At 39.5% G+C, this 22392-nt stretch overlaps 1 protein-coding gene and 1 long non-coding RNA gene across 2 annotated transcripts in view; both read right to left on the bottom strand.

The window, feature by feature from the left end:
* Nucleotides 1-760: 760 nt before the first annotated feature.
* Nucleotides 761-5302, bottom strand: LOC134520157 (uncharacterized). The gene is made up of 4 exons (XR_010072369.1): nt 4989-5302; nt 3901-4094; nt 2058-2161; nt 761-1790 (listed from the first exon to the last, which is right to left on the bottom strand). It is a non-coding gene; the product is annotated as an uncharacterized LOC134520157 (long non-coding RNA).
* Nucleotides 5303-6055: 753 nt separating this feature from the next.
* The window catches only part of LOC134520155 (BOS complex subunit NOMO1), a 30484-nt gene continuing 14147 nt past the window's right edge, over nt 6056-22392 (bottom strand). Inside the window, exons 18-31 of the mRNA XM_063345165.1 lie at nt 21425-21520; nt 18782-18991; nt 18418-18500; nt 17247-17406; nt 16997-17123; nt 16243-16356; nt 15449-15576; nt 14733-14874; nt 13794-13877; nt 12202-12312; nt 10202-10303; nt 9863-9982; nt 8810-8902; nt 6056-7873 (exon numbers count right to left, since the gene is read on the bottom strand). Of these exons, the coding sequence (XP_063201235.1) occupies nt 7742-7873; nt 8810-8902; nt 9863-9982; nt 10202-10303; nt 12202-12312; nt 13794-13877; nt 14733-14874; nt 15449-15576; nt 16243-16356; nt 16997-17123; nt 17247-17406; nt 18418-18500; nt 18782-18991; nt 21425-21520 (1702 nt within the window). The 3' untranslated portion in view covers nt 6056-7741. The remainder of the gene's footprint in view (nt 7874-8809; nt 8903-9862; nt 9983-10201; nt 10304-12201; nt 12313-13793; nt 13878-14732; nt 14875-15448; nt 15577-16242; nt 16357-16996; nt 17124-17246; nt 17407-18417; nt 18501-18781; nt 18992-21424; nt 21521-22392) is intronic.

The following is a 22392-nucleotide window of genomic DNA, read 5'->3' as shown; positions in this document are numbered from 1 at the left end:
TTGGAACAGAAATCTATGTGTTTACACAGATCAAGGCAGAGGTATTATTTCCTATATAAAAATTAATGAATGCAATAATCACAGACAGCATTTACTACCAGAAAGAACAGAGGCTCATTGACCTAGCAATAAGCTCAGGCAGAGCTTTATGGATGGAGTTTTTTGCTAATTAGTTTGACGGAGAAAAGAAAAGTTACCCAGCACAATGAGGAATTAAAGCTAAATAGCCAAATATGTTTGCATTGTCTTTTATCTTCTCTGTCACTTCCTTTCCATATTTATTCAGCTGATATGTAAATGACTGAAGACTATAACAAAGAGGAAGCCTTCTAACTGTGTAGGCCATCTTTATTGAAAAGCTGAGCTTTTTCAGTATTTTGCATTTTTTGCTGTAGAAAATCTGTCTACATAGTAAAGTGCAACAGAAACATACCTAAATACTGAAGCTGTATTTACACACAAGTCCACATCTGAGCCTGGACCTACACAACAAACATTTTGCTGGGGCATAGTCTCAGTCTTCCAGAGGGTTCATGCTTGCAGCCTGGTAATAGGTGTTTGACTACCCAGTGCCATTGTGGCAGTCGATGCAGGAAAAGCATTTATGAAATCATCATCTGTTCTATATATTTAAGACACAGCAGGGAGAGGTGGTAGCAGGTTTAAAGGACCAGAAGCAGAGATTTTCATTTTATAATGAATATTATATTCTCATTGTAGCTCCTACTGCTTGATTTTCAAAGCATAGATTCCCCCCGACTCTGCTCTGAGAAGTGGCTCTGGCAGGATTAGGAGGCAGACAACCTGACTTGCCACTGAAGTGTCTGTGAGCGTTGCTGCAGCATCCTGCCTCAGCATCCCACTCCCCAGGGCCTTTGCAATGACTTCCACCTTGCTTTGTGAGCTGTCAGTCAGGAATGCTGAAACGTACGGCTCTCCAGCTGTAACACATGGCAAAACTTCCCTGATTTGGGCAAACTGGACAAAGCGTCATAAGAAGTCAACGTAAGATTAGGAAAATGTCAGTGTGGGACAGCAGAGCACCCAACTAAGGTGACGATCGCCCCTGGGCTAACCACGTTCTAGAAGCACCTTACTCTTATAATGAGGAGGGGGGGGGGAAGTGAGCAAATAAGGATAAGCTAGCTGTCTAATTTGTCTAAGGACAAATTCCTGCACTCAAGATTAAGTCATTAAATTTATTGAATATCCATGTTTAATGAACTACAGGATAAATCTCTTGTGTTTTTATGTAGGGTTTTGTGATGTACATGCAAATCAGATTCAGTACTGGTGATATTAATCACCCCATCCTGCCCCAAGATCTGTGGGTATTTGTTGTTATTTCACATAATTATTAGCAGTAGTATGTCTATTTCTCCCTTCTGCAGTGCTGTAGTTCTGTAATGTGCCGTGTGGAAAGGGAGAAAATAAATTTGTTTTGTCTTTTCCACAATACCTGAACTGCTCCCTACATGTGGGTCTCAGCCCAGGATCTGAACCTCCGTGAACCTAAGTGCTGGCTCGTAGGGCTGGAAGTTACACACAAAAGTGAAAGTTAATTCCCAAAGCAGCAACATCTCTTTTTGGTCATACTGTACCCTGGCACTCACCAGAAATAAAAAGCATTGAAAGCAAAATCATCACTTCACAAAGTCCATCCATACTATAAAAAGTGAAATTCATGGTCTAATTTCCCATCCTTCAGCCAGTGCTCGCTGCTCAGAACCGCCACAGTGTCACTTACTCCATTCTCACACATGGACCACAGAGAGGCAAGTAAACATTTACTGAGGAGAGAAGTAAAAATATAAACACAAACAGAGATAAGATTTATACAGCAATAAACATGAAAAGCAACATGTGAACACGTTTTTTAAAACTTGTTTACTTTGTGAAGTTCCGACTTTACTGTGTATCACCAATTCCACATCCGCTCACCATGACTTGAGACATCACTGCTGGGCTGAGCTTTGTACGAGCACACATAGCTGCGTGAATCCGTATTAATACAAGCTCACAGTCCTTACAGAGCTTGTTTCAGAGCTGATACTTACTAGTTAAAATTGGTCTTTCCTTCCCTTATGCCAGAAGAAATGACAGAATGTCCCTTGTACTCCACAATAGCACCAAGCCTCCTCCAGGGTAATAGTACCTACAGCTGGAGAGCAGAATAGAAGAGAAACCATTTCTGATTTAAATGTATGCAGGTTTGCATCCAATTTCCATGCTTATCAAAACAAAATATTTTTTCTCTCTGCACATAAAGGGCTTTGCTCCCCTAGTGACCGAGGGGGTGATTTCAGATGGGCTGGGAGTCACAGGTTAAATTTTGTCAGGCCCAGCTGCATAGCAGAAAACAAACAAGGCCTGGGCAGGTGAGCACTTCATGGACTCTTGATTTCATCTGCTAAGAGACATCATCCACGTCTGTCACACACCGCAGGTATTGAAGAAAGGGGAGAGGAGGGCCTGGGCAGCATCCCATCCCCTCTTTCTGGAAGGAGCAAGCCCTACGGTACAGAACGGAGCTCATGAACATGCTCCCTAATCACTGCTCTAGAAACCACTTTAATGCAGCTAACACCAGAGACCATAGCTACAAAATAGTTCCTTTGCATGTGTTTTACTTAAGCCCCTGTTAGTTTCTTTTGTGCCCAAGAGTAGGAAAGCTTGGAGTGGGAATTTGTTGATAGTTTACCACAACCCTATGCTTTAAAAAAAGGAAAAAAGTGTAGATAGTCAGTGTGATTAGAGACCTGTGAAGAAACTAGAGTCTTTGTGATGGGGATTTAATTATTCTAGTGTTGACAAAAATGAGAATTAAAGGAGGAATCAACCTGCTGACTTCCACAGGCAGTAAAAACCAGGTTTATCTTTCCCTGTTTATTGAGCTCTTAGATATGATAAATTCAATAATGGTCTGGTGGGTGTTTAGTGCCTTACGATAATATATCATTGGGCTTAAAGTAATCATGGTCTTAGGCTATGAAGGTAACAAATAAGACTTCAGACAGCATCATATTACTAAACTCAAATATTCCCAGAAAGATGGTGAGAGAGGAGGGGGGGAGACCAAGGAAAAAGTGATATTTAAAGCAAACAGAGTAAATAATGCAATCATGCTGATGCCAGTAATAGCGAACAGTTAAAAGTGATGGTGGAAGTTACTGGCGTAAAGCAACAACATATCAAATATAGACAGAAAGCAATTACAAAAGGTATAATAGAAAATTGAAAGGACAAGCTAGCTGATGTAAAAAGCTCACAAAAGCTCTGTAAAACATTCAAGGGGAAAAAGCTGCACTTGCTAATAATAATCCATGAAGGCTCAGGGAATGCTAATTAGTGTAGAGCTGCTCTTCATTTGTACAAGGACGTATGGGCCTGTTCCAGGTTTAAATAAATGACTGAATGACAGCGACCAAACTCATTGGTGTTCTTTTAAAAGTAAAAAAAAATAAATTACAGAGTTCTGGCATTAGTTGATAATACACCAGAAATAGATTTACTGGATTTTTAGAGAGGTTCAGAGATTTTCTAAAGCCACCAATCTATCTGCAAGGAAAAAAATGTCTTACCACACTACCACACATAACATGAACCCACTGCTTGGTGCGATTTGAGCCAGTGCTGTTGTGCTCAGCTCAGGAAATTTGCTGCCTTTCAGGCCTTTTCTACATCACTCATTTTATTGCATCTAGCTTTGCAAGAAGCCCAATTTAAATTACTTTCAGACTGGAAAAAAATAGAAATACAGATACCATACAAAGTAGGGAATACTGAATAGGAGGAAAATTAGACATCAGTCATCTCGAGGTTCAATTCCACATTCAACCTCAGCTTTTCTGGATAAGTCAGTTACTTAGATGTCTAGTAGGATTTTCAAAGCCATCTTACCTTCAAAAGCCTCAGTGTTTAGTCCACGTTTCCTCAGCACAGGGTTGAGAAGGGTACTCATCACTTATTAAAATCGCTAATTCTACAGTTGCACTTTGAGCTTCTGAAGAACAAAGCTCACACGAGGAAGAACAGCAGCAGGAATCAAGTTGTGATCCCAGATGGGTGATGCTGAAGGTCCACAGCATTGCCTTCTAATTTTCACCGTATAGACATATTTGTTGATAGAAAGCAAAATATCTAAGGTTAGCACCATAGTATTGAACTGCCGTATCAGTACGGATAGCGTGTTTGCTGTCAGCCTTGAGTGAATTAATTTTCTTTACTTTCTTTCTTTCTTTGGTGAGTTAGAGAAGTTGGCAAGGACCACAGCTAGTCTGCTATGTAAAAAGTAACCTGGTAGGAGGCTGGGAGCCTTGGTCAGTGTATCAGCACATTTTATGTGCTGCTAATTCTGCAGTGACATTCATTTTAGAGATTTCCTCCTGCAATCCCATCCTCCGTAGGAAGGGAAGCACTGAGCTGGCTGGCACGTTGGGTACTTCAGCCCCTGTGCAGCCCCAGAGATCTACAGACCCAATCTCACACTACATTATCATTTTACCCCTACATGTTCATAATTATGAAAAACAAATGAACACTTAGCCCCAAGAGTCTGATTCATACAACGATGTATCTCACATTAGAGTGCAGCTCAGCAAATACTGAAATTTAGATTTTAAAAATAAATTTAAGACTATTAAGAAACCTGTGCTTCTCCACCCTTGCTGAGAACACTTATTTCTCTGCTTTAAGTATTTGCTTTCTTGCTTTTAAGCACATTGTTTTTTTAAATTGCTGTATCTTTATTTAACAACATTGTTGCTTATGCATCAAAAACACTTATTCTTGGAGTCTGACAGCCATCTAATAAAGATGATGCTTTAGAAACTAAGCTGAACCATCTATAAAGAAATTGTAAAATTCAATACTAATGATCCATTTCATTCTTAAACAATAGAATTCTGTGCATCACTGATGAGCCAACCAAATATATGTAATATTCATCGTTGCTTTCAATAGAAAAATCAAGTAACGTGCAATGTCACCTTTATCCAGAGGGCGTTACTCTCATTTCCAGCAGAATTCAGCCATTTGTCCATATTTAGTTCACCAAGCAAATGAATTAATCACTCTTTCACTACTGTGCCTGCAAAACATAGTAAACACGGAGCCTTGAATGTTTTCTAGTAGACTAACACCTAAATGTTAGTCCCATTCTGCATTTAGTCACTGTATTAACATAAATCAATTAAAAATGCAACAAACAGCTTTAACTGACATTTTCAACAGGAAATACTGAAAAGGCCAGTCCAATTGGTACTGAAGCCTTGGTTTTAAGAGCAAAAAAATCAATTGCAAACCTTAGATATGCAGAGCAAATGATACCTAAATATTCAACTCAGAAGAGTACGGAAGGTAATCCTAAAGCGAATTCACCATTTCTGCACTGAAAAGCACTGTAACGCTGTCTGAAGGAGAGCCTCCAGAGCTACGTGCTCTATCATACCAACAAAGCACAGCTGTCACCGCCCCAGGGCTGTGGGTGAAGGGCTCTGCAGGTTCCAGAGGTGCCAGGTACCGCCCGGGTACCTGGGCTGAGCAGGAGGAGTTTGCCCATGCAGACCACCATGTTCATACAAATATTCCCTCGCTGTGCCCCGGTCAGACTGTTCATGGCCAGTGTGCACAGACCTCAGACTATCCTCGCTGTACGCACGTGGCTCTGGGGATTTGAGAGACCGCATCACTGATTTTTCTGCTTGTGTCCCTGTGTCTGATTATTGGTTTCTAAATATAATTGGAGATACTCATTTCTTGACATTTAGTATGTCAGCTCTGCTTTAGAAAATTATCTATCTCATGCATTAGTTTTGCCTGTGTTCTCACAGAGCACCATGACTTCTCTGCCAAGTGAGAAACGGCAAGCTATAGTTTTTGTTAGGAATAAACACTTCAAAAGCGGAATAAACACTTCAAAAGCAGAATAAACCTCAAACACAGGGCTGGAAGCAAGCAGACCACCGATGTGTTGCAGAAGGCGCAAAGAAAAGAAAATTTTAAGAAGAGACAATGGGCAAGCCCTAGGTTCAGAGGCAAGCATTAAATTAGCAAGCATTGATTTTTTTTATTTCTTTTTTTTTTAATTTCTCTTTTTATTAACAGCATTTTCAATGTTTAAGGTCAATCATCAGAGCAAGTCCCACAGTTCAGAGGTCAGAATATCTGGTAGTCCCCTCAAGGCACATGGACACGTGCATTTCTTCCTCATACATTCCCCCAAAGTAGCAATGCCTTTCATTACATTCACCAGCTTAAAATAAAGATATATTGAAAATATACAATTTATTATAAGTCTTACAACACTTTGTTTTTTCCCCATATATTTCATCACAGCAATATAAAATTCAAGGTCATTAAGTAGAGAGCATGATATTTTATTAGAGCTTCATCTCAAACTTCCTACGTATATGCTTTTTCGACATTCTTCATTTTTATTATGATCTTGATAGAATTTCCCTCAGAGAGAGAGAATGATCACCAAATTAGGTTTTAATTATTTAGGCCCAAACTAATGCAAAACACCAAAAAAATAGCATAAAACCTTTAGCATCCAAATTTCTAAGAATGGTGGGGTTTGTAAGCTTAAATATTTAAATGTTAAGGGACTTTATTTCAAGTACTATAAAAGAGAAACATTGCCACTTACTGGCAGTACCAATGTCTTTGCAATATTTGTAGGCATTTATGTGCATCTTTCAAAAGCTCTATTAACCTTTATACTATTTGTCAATAAAAAGCCCCATTAACATTTAAACTGTGTATGTCCAACTGTCTGCTTCAAACAAGAATCGAAAGATAGCCTGTAAGAAACAGTTATTTATTACAGACTACATTATCAGGACTGTACACATTGAAGATTTTGAAAAGCTCGTATTTCTTAAAGTAAAGTAAAAAAATAAATAAATCAATCAAGTGGCAAAAAGGCTGCACATGGGCCAAGCAGGAGATGTGACAGCCACACGGGTATCACTGACAACACAGTACAGCTTTGGAAAAAACAGTACAACCAGCTGGAGCCATTCAGGAATGCTGGAGGACTAAAGAGATCACACTGTATATGAAACTGAAATTTATACACTGCTTTTGCAGTAGGATCAACAGAACCTACCTGACATTAACAACTAGCCTTACCTGACATTAAGAATTTGTCTTCATCAGGCAAAAACCTGATTTTAATCAAAGATAACATAATCATTGGGTAAGATCTGAAATCACAGCTGTGCAGATGACAGACTCTTCAATCAAGCTGCTGAACTGGAAGTGCCAAAGACATAATTCACCAGCTCATGTATGTCCCCCAAAACTTTGTTTCAAGCACCACCGATTTAGTAAAACCCTTATGTGCTACTTCTGTAAATGGGTATTTCAAAAGGTAAGGGAAAATGATCCCAAAATCTAGAGACTGAAAGTGGAGTCAAGCAGTCTATTACCACTGCTTTTACAAATCATTAGGGAAGACAGCATGACCTGTTTCACCGAAGAGAAAAAAAATTCATTAATGGTCTTCAAGTATGGGAGATGCACTCACAGTGACAACAGAGGCATTCATTTCATTACTTTACAACACAGACTCCATAGAAAATTTACAACCAAAATGGAGCTAGTGTGACAAACGGCGCTCACGTAGCAACAACAAAAATGTAAAGTTTGCAAATTCAACAAAAATGCATTTTAGTGGCTTTGCCTCCTCAGGCTCCAGTTTGACAGAGCACCACTTCATGCAATCATTCCTTTTATCTCACGTCCGTCTTGTCTTCTGTTTTTTCGTTTGTCTCTTTGCATCCTCTGAGCCACCCATGTCAGAACCTGTCTGTCCAAGAGCACGTACTCCTTGCAGTCGTGTTGTCAGCTGTAGCAATAAGGGAATAAGCTGGGCAAAAAAAAAAAAAAAAATAAAGGGGGGAAGCAGCTTGTGATTACAATGAAATGTAAGGTCTAAATGGTAACATTCTTTAGACATATGTATCCCCAAACAAATAGATTCTATCGCATAAATGGCACATCTACAAAGAGATCAGAAAATGTCAGCAAATCTTGGGAAGGAATCAAACCAAACTTCTGGGAATTTCTGATAATCAAAAAATAAAATGTTTGTCAGTAACTTTTTTTCCTGCAGTCATCTAGCCAAGAACAGCAGTTTGAGTCCTAAGTCTTGACAATGACCGCTATTTTCAGCGGAGACACTTTCAGTGACATTGTAGAAAATCCTGGAGAATCCCATATTCTGTGCTGTCTTACCCACGTTTAAGAGGAAATCAAACTGTACAGACAAATTTCTCTTATCAGCAAAACAGAAATCCAGTCGTATCAGAGAAGACTAGAAGAGCACGGCTTGTTAACAGAGGGGGTTACATAGTAGGTAGTTATATTCCTCTTGAGACCTTTTCACAAGGGAGGGAGTAAAGCTAAAGAAACCAGACTCAATGACCTGCTAGGTTTTTTTCCAGTCTGATTGTTCCTGAAGCCAATAAAATAATTATTTTCATTCCTATTATAACTGGGTCTGGCTATTTAAGTATGAATTTGAATTATGATACATTGCATTTTTTTCCCAGAGCCATCAAATGAGAAGACAAAATTCAGAAACAGCACGGGAACTCACCCCCACGCTAATTTTTTTTAAAGGAAGGTAATTGCCCAAAAACTTGTGTAAATTGTGGCTTTTCTTAAAATGTGTAACATAAGGTGACTGCTGACTGCATCTCTGCCTGGATAACCACCTCAACAAACCCTCACTTAACACACTACACAGTATTCATTGATAGGACAATAATATTTGGATAAGACAAAAAACTCCATGACCTACCTTATCGTGGTTGTAACCAGCCAACAACAGAAGCAGCGTCAGTGGTAACGCAATGTAAGATCCTTGGGCAATATCTTGTTCAGGCAGCTTTCTCTGAAAACAATGAGGACCATGGATATTTTTTTTCTTTTAACAGTTATTTCGACTATGAAATCCCTCAGCATTAAGCACCATCAGCAATAGGATCATGTGGCACGTCCAGCCCTTCCCATCTGACTTCCTGCTAAGTACTGCTCTAAGATTTACCTCACCTTCAACTTCAAAGCAGTCTCCTTGATCAGATTCATTCACCTATTGCCTTCTTCCTGGGGTTTGCTGTTTTTTAAAGCTAATTCACTGATGGTCAGTCTCCGCTTTATAGTCAACCTGGTGTGCTTTGATTTACCTGTCACATGCTGCCCAAACCTCTGATCCCAATGGTAACACTACAGCAACCTTACTAGCACAACACCTTTCAAGCACATCTGCACCCTTCATTTACAACTGCCATTTCCTGTTTCCCTTATGTTTCACTGGCACCTGAACATGCAGCGATGGAGGAAAAAAAATAGATCATTTAAGTATTACAGAATGAACACGTCACTAAATTAACTGCACTGTTCAGAAGTGCAAAGAGACACCTCTCTCTCAAAGGAAATGCTAGTTTGAGATCCCCTCTGCTATACCCTCTCCCTCAGGTCCAATAACTAAAGCTCTCTTTTTGGCCTGGTAATACTTCTTTCACATACACAGAAATCTTTAAAGGAATTCTGACAACAATCCCTTCTTTCTCCTTCAGCCCTTCAGTTACTGCAACCTTTCAGTTAGAGTCACAGCTACAACTCCTTCTTGAACTCCTTACCCACCTCCCATAAAATACCAGGTTATTACATCCCTGCCTGATGCCTTAAATGTGGCCAAATCCAAATTCATTGTCATTTTAATGTTGCTCATAAACCTCTTTACATTTAGATTAACAGATACTTTGGCCAAAACCACAAAATATATTCAGGCTATACTACCAGGCATTGCTCTCAAGGTGCACTCTTGAAAAGTTAAGTATTTTGTACTTACAGTGGGACTAAAGATCAGTGTAATGTGTTTATGATATCCAATAGCAGTGAATGAAACTTGAGGCAGGGTGTAGTCATACTGTGATTTAGACAACGTAGAATCCAGAAGCACGACGTAATTCTGTGGGTAAAAGATACACTCAGTCTACAGCATCAGTAGCAATCTGAGAAAAAATTAAATTTAAAGGCAAAAGTCCATTTAACAGGCTTTAAATCTTCTGAGACACTGGTCACTTCATCATGAATACAGTACTGCAGGCACACCAGAAATAACACTTCAGTATCCTTACAAAAAAAAAAACTAAAGTGAGCTAAGCTAATTATTCAGCAATATTCTTACCTCTCCATCTCGCAGTAGCGGTGGGAAATGGAAAAACAGGGATAGGCCTAAGTTGACTGTATGAATTGGGTTGTCAAGATTTTCACTTTTGTAGAGCTTCACCTGTGAGGGAAAGAAGAAAGGACAAACCAGGTATTTCTGAGCCTGCACCACAAGATATTGAAGACATGCCACATTTTAAGGGACAAAAGCAGTTCAAAATTCATCGTGTGTTTTATAAACAGAAAGTTGTTAAGGAAGAACACCAGGAATTGCTCTAACCTGGGACATGAAGTCACAGACACAGTCTTTTTACAGAACTTGAAATAATTTAGGAACAACTGATGTCTGACATTTTCACGCATCTAGTGTATTAAAGGCAGTCTGTGCTGTGCATCAACCAGAACTGAGTAATTCTTTTAAATAATCCCAGCAGTTTCACAGGAATATGCAGCTGGGGGTTGCTTCTATTTCTCCAATAGGCTCATTTTGCTTTATTTCAATTTTTCTACACTTATTTAACAAGCTAGACATCCTCAAGCTACAGAACAGGCCTGAAGTCCTCAGCAAATACAGTTTGCTCAGAAAACAGCACAATTAAAAGAAGGTTGTACCATAGTTGAATAAGGCTGGCAGGGGCAGCAGCACCCCTTTACATGAGGCTGCCTGTACACACAAATGTTTATGAGCCACCGTGCCTCCTCCATAGGACACAGTAAGGAAAGTGATGGTTTCTGTGGACTCTGAAGCAGCCTTCTAGCATCTATACCATTGCTTTAAACCTCTGGATTAGATATTTGCCAAGACTTGGCTCTCCTTGCACATGCAGCCCGACTAAATTCTCATTGATTGCGCCCAGCGCTGCCCCCGTTGCAACTCCAATCACAGCACACCAGAGCATTTCCAGTTGTTTCATCAAGCCCACGCAACCAGAAGGGACCAGACTCAAGTCACAAAACCACTCACTTGTGCCTGTATCAAATCTTAGCACATCTTCCAAAGACAAAAATTTCTGCCTGGAAAGCAAGGGTGATGATATGCACCCATCAACAGCGCAAGTGCATTACATGCAATGCAAGACCCAACCTCGTATGAAACAGGTACAAGCTGGGATAAATTCCACGTAACTACATTTTGATATCAATTCCTATTTGCTTCGGTTGAACTGCAAGTGTCTAAATTTCCCCAGAAAGACTGGAAGCTTGCTCAGGTGCTCTTCAGTAAGGTGATACATTTTCCCTTCACACCTGCTCTGAACGTTGGATACTCTGGATGTCTCCCAAAAAAACCCAACAGCTTAGCAATGAGATCTTGGCAGGTGAGATGCATAACAGACTAGTCTGAAAGAAATCCAGGCACTGCATTTATATTTGTAGGTAACATTTCAAGAAGGTTTTAAACCTGAGAATTGGTACTGTAATTCTGATCACACCAACACCACTTGCAGATACTTCCAGCATTTGCACTAAGCCAAAAGGATCACAGGTGTCTAGCAAGTATTTTTTTCAGATTACAATGCAGCCTTTTGAATTTTGAAAATTTCAGCTTTACTATTTGTCTCATACTCTCTTCTAACCATACTTTTAAATTCATGTGTCGTATGGTATCGTTGCATTCACATGGTATCTTCTTGCTAGCAGACAGGCATGTCAAGAATTCCAGGTATTTCAGGAATTAATGCAATTCTCTGATATAGAGGACTTAATTCACCCCTGGTGTTTTGCTTTCCCTATGGATAGGGTATCCCTAATCAGGGAAGCAGACCCAGAAATGTACAGGCCAACCTGAGATAGTATTTCTTAAACATACTTCCATGAAAAATGGAAACATTAAAGCAAAGGAGTGAGGAACACTAGAATCTTAACTCTATGCAGTATTCAAATTCACCTATATTGAAGTATTAGTCATAATTTGAATTAAAATGTGTGCTCTGGCTACTGAACAATTTCCAGTGACCCTGCAAAAAATACTGGGAAACCAATAGCAAATACACTTGACAAAGATGAAAGGCTTGAACTTACACATAATGTGGAGAGATATTCAGAAGATGTAATTACATTTCCACTTAAATCAAATTGATTAATTTGCCGGAATGCTATAATATTAACATCATCAATGTCACTGTTCCCAACCTGCAACATAAAACACAGTGATGTTTTTACCAACAGAGGAACAGTTAACAGAGGACAGTTAGCGCAACACAAATACTGCTCATAATTTTAAATGAGAATTTTGTTCTATACTAACAACATGGAAACTTGAAGGCTTTCCAATTGCAAGTACCTTTCCTCCAGAGTGCACAGTTCACATTTACAGACCGGTGCATTACCAGCACACGGCTGATGGCATTAAGTTAAACTAAAAATGGAGGTGGTACCAAAAGCATGCGTTATTTTGGGAGAGGCTGAGTTACATACACAGGACTGCCTGATGTCTGAACATTGGTCTCAGTATTTTGCATCTCTGCCGAGAGATGCATATTACTATGCTAGGATGTTTATATAGTTGAGTAATGAGGAATATGTTCATATCGTAATATAACCTACTTCCAAAATACATAACTTCATATTCTTCAAAATTGTTTAAAATACAAACATTTGTGTTTCTTAGTCTGAACCCTGACCAGAGTAAGGAAAGACATTTACTCAAATAACAACTATGGTAACAGGTTAGGGTTCGGCCAGGTGCCATCTCAACAGTCTGGTGCCACTAAGGCTGTAGATTTTTCCTGCAAGTGTTTTTCAAACACTTCTCTCTCCTGGAGAAAATGACAGGCTAGCCAGGATACAATTAGTACAAGCTACTGCACACAGCTGTCAATTGCAGTACATAACCTTCATACGATTTTCTGGACTTTAGGTTGTCATTCTCTTCCCTTCCCAACGAGCAAGCACTCTTAGCAAGAAGACTTTAAGGACTTGAAAGATTTCTGCCCTTCTGTTTTCCTGCAATGGAGGGCACTCTGGTCAGGCCTGTGTCTGAGCTCAAATAATGACCACCTCCCACTGAAAAGTTCCAGACAACTAACAAAGGCTAATTAACCTTTGCTAGATGACAACAGATAAACGCAAGGTGCTAATCTAAATCTGTAAGGATGGAGGAATATTTAGCAAGATTTCAACAGTTTTCAATTCGAAGTTATTATTACACTTTATAAAGATTTGCTAGTCTGAATGACAAATTCATCTACATCAAGACTGCAGGATTTGGACCAAATAAAGCGGACCAAAATCTATCTATCAATCAACAACTAAATAAGAAGATGGCATAATATGACAATTTATGACATCCTCAAATCGTTAATGCTTTGTTCCACATCATGAAGAAATGCTGAAAGGTATTCTATACATTTATTCTCTCATTTCTTGATGTATAACTTTTGTGACTGGCAAAGAATCCTTTTCACTTGTTTACTGTTTGGGCTTTATCTTAATTCAGTTTTAAGCTATGGTGCTGACACACATTATGGGGCCCGTGTTTAGGAAGCTAACTTGCTGAAAGCTGCTTTTCTAAACAGAAGGCATTCAATTACATTGCTGTTGATGGAACAGATGTAACACCTAGACAGATGCATCTTATATTTAAGTGATACTACAAGAAAAGAAAAAATTACCTCAATTGCACGATGCTGTGGTAAAGCTCTTTCAATGTGATCATTGCCTTCAGCTTTGAGTTGGACGTGATACACACAACCAGGCTAAAAGCAACATCCAATGATAAATTCCAACACTGAATAATACGTACTTGTATTTTAGAAGACAGTAAGAGATTCCATTTCAGATACACCACCCAAACAGATCTAACTGTATCCAGTTAAAGTTTTCCTTACCCCAAATAGAAAATTTAACTCAATAACACCACTAGGGGTGTTTACTGCCACCAAATACAAAAGGTCTATCACAGAATTTTCACTAGTTTATTACATTACGGTATTAAAAGAAATCTTCTGCTCTTAAGTGTTTTATCTAGAAAGAAAATACATTAAACAGGATTAAAACCTGATCAAATACTACTTTCTACTCCAGCATAATTGCTTACTCCACACATTGTGGGCCCAGAAATTCAGCTTCCATATTTCCTGCAAAACAGCATACTTCACATACATGCTGTACAGTGAACATCATACATACACCCAATATCCTGCTAAAAATACACTGTCACAGCATTTTCACAAGAGAAACAAAATGCTTCCCCAAATTCTTTTGCCTAAGAAAATTCCCTACTCTAACACCTGAAGACTGCTGAACGCCTGTTGGACACCTTCAGTACGTTGACCGGAGGCTCATGTCATGTCATGTCACCGTTCAGTGTTTGTGGGAGGCCACTACAGTATACTGGCAGCAAGTTCCACAGACTTACACTAGAAGTTTTTTCCCCCTTTACTAGAATGAATGTTCACTACAAGACAGCGTAACACAGAGAGACTCAAGGGAATCTGAGCTAGCAAACGTGATGGGAAATGCAATCAGTAGCTAATTTATAAAACACATTTTATTGCTCCATTATCACAGATAATATCACAGTAAACGACACAGAGCATTCTAATCCTTACCAGAAGGCCACGTAGCCTGAATTTGCCCTCTTCATCAGTTATCGTGTCTTCTCCATAGATACTACAATCCTTCTGCCCCACAGCTTCTACTGAGACTCCCTGCTCAGGCTCGCCATTTAAAGAAGAAACTGTGCCATAACAGCTAGAGGTATAAAGAGAAACAATGGCTACACATGTGCAGATGCCGGTTTAACACATATTTTAAAGACACTTTGTTGTTATAACTGATGGAAAAAATACTCAATATTTTTAGCATAGCATGAAGAAGAAAAAGGGAATTTATAATGTATAACTGTTTAAAGCATTAGAATTAACTGCAGTTCAGAGCACAACTTTAGGAATCCAAGTTCCCTGACCTCCATGAACAGTGGCACTTACCCCTGAGGGCACGGAAAGGAAGGATCTTGAAGTCAGATACCTGAATTGGTCTACCATCCTCTCCTGTCCCACTGGACATAGGTACAAGCCACTTCCAGTGCCACTGACACAGTGTTTTCATAGCAATGTTTCTCCTTACAGTCCTGCCATCTAGGCTTAGCCACATGCATGAGAAAAGGCTAAAAAGTACTTATACACAGCATAATAAAGTTATTTGTGCCTTCAAGAGTACCCTCCAAACCTTCAGAACAGAGGTGTATCAGGAAAAAACACACATTTTGCATAATGCACCCTGATACAGTACACAGCATTTTGCACAGCATTTCAGCTCTACTGACCTGTAAGCTGTTCTGTAACCAGTTATCCGGATTTTAAGATTCTGTCCTTCCTGCACTTCAATCATTTGTGATGATGGCTCAAAGCGAAACTCTTTCATCATGGGTTTAAAATAATACTGCCCTGGGCTCTGTGAAGAGGCATAAAACAAGCTGTTTACTGATAGTGACACAAAAATTCACCAACTCCAAACCATTATGTTTCTGCAAAAGCTCCCTAAAGAGCTGAAGTTCTCTGTCCCAACTGTAGGTTAAACTGGTCAGAAAACATGAGCACTGAAAAACAGGGAGCACGTTGGACAATAAACCAATGGAACTCCACCAGGTGATAAAGTCTGAAGAGGGAAAGGAAACCACGGCCCTAAAACCTTACCGCAAGACCTCAAGGACAGGAAAGTGACAAAGAGAGAAAGATGTCTGCAAGGGAACTATTCAGGCATGTCTACACATATGTACAGATCAATAATCTAATTAGTTTTCTTTCCTCTAAAGACTCTCAAAATATCGTCAACAAATTGGCTTGTTTCATGTTTACAGACCACAAATTAGTAACTGAAATCAATCAACATCATCTACTACCTGTTGGGGAGAAATCTCTTGCCAGGTTAGATTTCACATCTTTCACTTGTAAGTGCTGTCCATTCTGAGGGACCTGCATCTCTCATTCTGGGTTATGATTCCAAAGGAGATCATACATTCCCCTGCCACTGAAGGGAGCCGATAACATCCCCGTTTTTGAGGGCAAAGTAACACAGCATCGCACGTGCACCCACGTTCAGAAGAATCTTTCAACTTACCAGATTGGAAAAAGTCAGCATGCCATTATCCTGTGTAAGGAGGTTGGACCGAAACACCCCTCCACTGAGAGACAAGAGAACTCCAGCAAGAGCCTGGTCATCCTCTGATTTGATCTATTTTTGAAAAAGCAATAGTTTTAAGCGTAAGTGAGGGCTGCTTTATGAAGAAGGGTTCAATTCAGAAGCCTCTTACAGAGTGCACAGATGTGCTGGCTCTGAGCACTCATCCGTAAGCAGAAGAAAACGAGCCACATCTGCAGTGTATGCCCTCCTGAAACACTGTGGGACTACAGAAGCTTGTGCTCTCAACATCTGGGCAGTCACAGCTGCACACAGCATGTGCCACCAGAACAGTCATTTTCTATCACTTCATAGGACATGCTGGGGGCCAGAACAAATTATCCCAAAGACTGGAACCAGGCACTCATTGGACGAGAACATACATGAAAAAACCACCTTGAGGGATAAAACTCATTAAGAGAAGGTGGTCCAACTCTACAAAAGCAAACAAAGCCAGTCGTTTGGACTGGAGGCTCCGATTTTCACTCTATAAACCTTGCAAAATATCTTCAGCATGGCAAGTCAGGTTCTACAACTAAGCTCACCCACTGAGTTTTGTGTCCCCATGACAAAACTATCCCCAAATCCCACACCCAGTTGTGTTTGGCTGGGTCACGTGGGTTAACTTTTTTTGCCCGCTTAGCTCTAACTGCAGACACTATTCCTCCAGAACCCGAAGTATTTAGAGCATTACCTCAAACGTCACCCCAGCAAGAGCAAAAGCTTTGAAGTCCCCAACTGTGCCTTCTATTGCAGTCAAAACAAACCCTTCTTTCTGAGCAGTAACTGTATATTCCAAGTCACTGTGAAGTGGCCCAACACTTCAAATAAAAGGAAAAAAGAACTTGTTTTAAAAAAAGCACTTGGATATCACACATTTTGTCAAGTAAACTGTTGCACTTAAACTAAAGAATCCAAAAGATCAAAACAAATCTGTTAATTACCTGTAAGCACCTTTGTCATCGGTGAAAACTGTGATGAGCGGAGAAGTTGCTCCCTTTTCACCAATGACAATCTCAACACCTTCCAATTCAGGATGAATTCGCCCTTCCAGAAATAAGCCTGCTTTTCCATGAATCTCTATCAGCTTTCCAGGACAACTCTCTTGGTCATCACAAAGGGGATTTAAGACAAACAAGAAAGCAAAAGATAAACTCACCATTACGTCTTACAGTAAGACTTCAACTACTTCCAAAGTGACCAGTTGATGTTCTTTTACCTTAGAATAAAAGATCAACCCACACAATTCTACAGCCTCTCAACACACCTTAAAACACCTGAACGTTCACAAATTCACACACAATAACTAAATTCCACAGCTATAAGCGCATCTCCAAAACAAACATTCTGGATTTGCTAAGTGCTTTGAGGATTCATGAAGTTACATACACTGCAGCCATATGAAGAAGATTCCAACAATTCCTTTCTATCTGATATTACACTAAGCTTTGACAAAATTTTTTGAGATCAAATTCAGGTCAGCATGTCGCGTTTGATGACTTAAGAAAAATTTTATTCCCCCTCCCCTCCAATGTATTTAGAATGTGCACAACCAAGAGGCACATAAAAAGGGGCACCTAACATTTTCTAGTGATTTCAAACGAAGTAGGTTCACTTAAAAACCCAAGGGCAAGATGGACACAGATGTAACAAGTAGCAGTATCAACTGATTGATGATAACCCTGACAATTTTGAAGTTGACTTTTTTGTGAGTATTTTTATTATTGTAATTTATTACAAACAATACTTAAAAGCAACTTGTATTTGGTAACAAACTCTTTAATACAAACACTGCTTTTGCATAACTATTTTTCTAGATGAGAGTAACAGGAACAATTCTGACAATCTGGTGCAACATCCCGAAATCTAGTTCTTCCTCTTATGCCAGGTGGTTTTTCAGCACTTGGAAGCACATTCTGCTGATAAAAACTTCACTTGTACCCTCTACCAAATACCCATGCTTTCAAATTCCAGAGTGAAATTGGCCCAAAGAAACAGCTGCAATCGAAACTTTCCTAACATTACCTTTGAAGAGCTATTCATACATCCATCTGTAAGGATACATTTCTGCCTTAAATACCTACTCTGTTCAAACTAGATTTTATTTATATTTACCTCCACTAACAACTGTTTCCACATAGGGCGGGTAGAAAAGCAGCTCTTTTGATGAGGGTGTCACAGTAATTTTCTCTCCAGACCTATAAAACACAAATTAGATATGATTAGAAGAAAATAGGATTAGCAAGCTCTCATGTAGAACAGAGTACTGCATACTGACCCAAGAACCCATCTAAATATCCCAAGGAAAAAAATATCAACAATAACCTAAGCAAAATTCATATTATGTGGTCCTAGTTTCCATTTAGCTGACAATCCAACAACAGGCACAGGTACGCATACAGCAGCTCTTTCCTATATGGAATATATCGCTATTCTGGTGGAAAAAGTATACATGTTGTCCATTGCAGCTTGGTATTACCTTGCCCAGTATGAAAATTCATATAAGAACGGTCCTTGGAGTTCCTCCACCATTTCTTGCACTGGTGGCTTTGTTCCTTCCTCCTCTTGACCCTTCTTTTCTCTCTCCTGTCGGCGGGTCTCAATTTCTGCCAGCTGCTGCTCTCTACGTAACTCCTGTACAGATTTCAGGGGTCCTAAAACTAAGGCAGGTTCACTGTCAATGGATGACCTGAAAACACGGAGGAGAAAACAAAATCATCTCCTTTCATATGGAGGGATAAGAGATTGTTACATCTGTTAATTACTGCCTGTATACCAGAGCAGACAAGTCCCAGGATATTTTTTTTTTAAATCCATTCCTTTTTAATTCTCCTATTTATTCCAAGCATAACTAAAACTTTTAACCTCTATAACAATGTTGCTAATAGAAAGGCTCATTCATAGGGACTACAGGTAACCTACCTGGCCTAGTAGGAAGGGACCTACTTGCAACTCTCACAAATTCTGCCCCATCATGAACCGTTCAAGAAGTTACGGTGCTGTTGCCTCCTCCTCCCCTCTGCCGTGCCTCAGCATCCCACTGCAGAGCCAGTGCCACAAGCCTACATCTCAACCACTTTGCGGAGTCCAGCATCTGAGCTTAGCTTAGGTTTTGGTAAGCAGAGAGTCTTGATTTTGCACCAAGTACCAGACACTAGCTCTGCTGCAAGGACAACAACCTCCCACAGAAGTACTGACAAGCCAGCAGGAGTGCTAAATTCTTAAGCCAAAGGACCAGTTTGCAAGAGTACCTTTAACAAAGCCCTAAACTAAAGAGAAACGCTAGAACTCCAAACCTGACAAGCAGCATAATACAGAAATAGACAAAAAGACTGGTAAGCTCACTCATTTTTTCAGTACTAGGACCTTTCCCTCAGAATCTACCTCTCAGGAGTAGAGTATACAAGGAGAAAACAACTTCTATCAAAAAATAAATACTTCCAATAGCTGGCAATTCCCAGGAAAAGCTCTGAGTTCTAACCTATCTGCGTTACACATTTGAACTAACCAGTTATCTTGCCACTGTCCACTGAACAGATTGTTAGATAAGTTTAACCAAGGTCTTGAAATCAGCTCAGAACAATGCATATCATTTCACTTTCCTTGATCTTACATACTCTCTTTCCTAGCAATTTCTTCTAGTCTCCCACCATTCTTTGTATCTTATCTTCTGTCTCTTCTACAACAGTCTGAAAAACTGTAGCAGAACGTTGCAAAATTCTCTATGAGGAGTGAACTGAAATGATCATGATTACTTTTCCATCAACCACTCTAGATTATCAGGATAGTTCTGTCTCCTGCTTCACTCTTCACCTATATTTTTTCTTTTTTTAAGAGAAACAAGTACTATTGGTCTATCTCATCAAGGCTTTAAATTCATTCTCTGCAAGTCCAGAGACAAAAATGTATCAAAAAAAATTTTTTGTCTTAAAACCTATTAAAAATCTGTACAGACATGCACACACTCTCATGGTATTAATAATAAATTACTACAGTCTCACTTTTCAAACATAACAAGCCATCACCAAAAATCGTTACGAATCAGCTTTATTTTTGGTTGGGTTGGTGGGGTTTTTTATTGTTAACTGAAAGTTAACAGGTTACCACCACGGGTCTGGTACACAAGCAGAGACTTTTAAGAACAACTGTCTTACTTTTAAATCCATAGCTGCTCCTTTTATGCTGATGACATTTCACAAGTTGGACTTTGCCTGAAAAGCTTCAGGCGGGCTTGAACTGAGACTGAGCTGCCTTCAAAGCACTTGCCAATAGTCTCAAAAAACCCAACCGACCTAGAAGGTTGGTATAATATTCACCTCCTCACTAAGTTGTATTTAAAATCCTCATGGCTCTCTGCTATCTCAGTGTTTCTTTTCCAGCTGCTGTAGTTGACCAGTAGTTGCAGTTACAGGTTTATTAAACTCAGGAAACTTGAGGCAATGCTCTGCAGGTTAATTTGTTCTCTGAAAAGATGTTTTCTACACTCAAAAAGTTCAAGAACCCACAGTCTAGAACAAGTGGACATCAGCAGAGCACTAATAAAGCACTCATCATTATCAGACACTTCCAGGCAGATCTGGCACCTCATACAATTAAAGCTATTCACAAACCAGTGCTTCCTAGCGGGCTGTCTGTACAGGTAAACATAAACTGGCGCATTAGCGTGTAATCACTCTGCATGGTTTTCCTTTTATAATCCTCTTCACACCAGTAACAATGCTCTAAAGCAGCAGATTCTCATTCTGAGGAAACAAAAAAGGCAAAAGTAGATGCCAGTGCTAAAGAGCTCAGACCTAAGCTAAAACGATACCCTCTGAATTCTGAAATTTCAGTTCATTTAAGTGTATAAAAACCTCAGAAAATCTTCCTTTTTACCATGACACACAAGTAGAAAAGGGCTATATTGAAATGAAGTGACAATGTTCAAAATGAAGGCTGGGGATTATTAATCCATCTACAAAGAACGCAAAGCACAGCTTAGCATAAAAACCTCTTGCTGTCTAGAATTGGATGCCATCCCCTTAGAAAGCAGCCACCGTGGAATTAAAACCAGAGTAAAACTTCATGAGAGAGATGTCTTTTTCTTCCCCTTTTTATAGCCCCAACATTCCTTTGTTCTTACTTAATGGTAATAGTCACATCCATCAGTTTATCTGTTACAATCGTGCCGAGGACGTGGTGTCGAACTGCAGTGAGTGTCAGTATGCTAGGAGAGGACCTGTAAATCAAGGTAAAAAAAGAGATTAATTCAAGGTCCCCCTGCTAATGAAAATAACCAAATTTTATTTAGCAGAGTTTGTGCTTTATAACAGACGACATACAAATTAAACAGCAAAGCTGTAGTGCCGAGATGACGGCATATTGGAAAGGGAGCATTTTCGAGCTCTGAACCCCAAACCACCGCATGACACTGGCCAAATCAATTCCTTCCTTTGTGCCTCCTGCTTCCTCTTAAGCTAAAGCTGATTCGATTGATTTCATATGTACAATCCCTTTACACACAGCAGAAGGACATTCAAAAGTGTGTCATATTAGACATCATTCACCAAGACATCCCAAGTCTAAAGGTGCTTTGCTGTCAAAAGAGGGTTTCTGCTTCTATCCATTCATTCACTTTGTGCTGACTCTCATGTGTAGCACATCTCTCTTTGAAGTACTTTTAATTCACTAACACATCAGAAAAAAATCAGATTTGAATGCTGAATTTGTTTTCTGCCACGTTAATGAATTAGAAGTAGTAGTCTTGGAGCAGAAATCCTCTTTTTTTGAAAGAAAGAGCCATTGAACACATTGCCAGACCATAACCTATAAATAAACCACAACCTAACAAAACATGGCTGACTTAGGAAGATCAGCACTGCTTACTTGTGATTAGGGTGAATATTTACTCACCTTGCAAAAACTGGGGTGAGCAGAATCAAATCACCACAGAGTCATGGCACTAGGGACATACAATGGTGGCATATGCCTCCTAGTAAACCTACTATCCTATCTTTTGCATTTCAACTCTCACAAGTGATCAACAGTTTCCACTGAAATATCTCTGCTTTGTTACAAAGCAAAACCAACACTAAACAGACAGAAGGCCGA

Source organism: Chroicocephalus ridibundus, chromosome 8 (genome assembly GCF_963924245.1).
Source record: "Chroicocephalus ridibundus chromosome 8, bChrRid1.1, whole genome shotgun sequence".
Taxonomy (NCBI): Eukaryota; Metazoa; Chordata; class Aves; order Charadriiformes; family Laridae; genus Chroicocephalus; species Chroicocephalus ridibundus.
The sequence above is the reverse complement of the archived record's forward strand: the minus strand, read 5'-3'. Positions and strand labels throughout refer to the sequence as shown.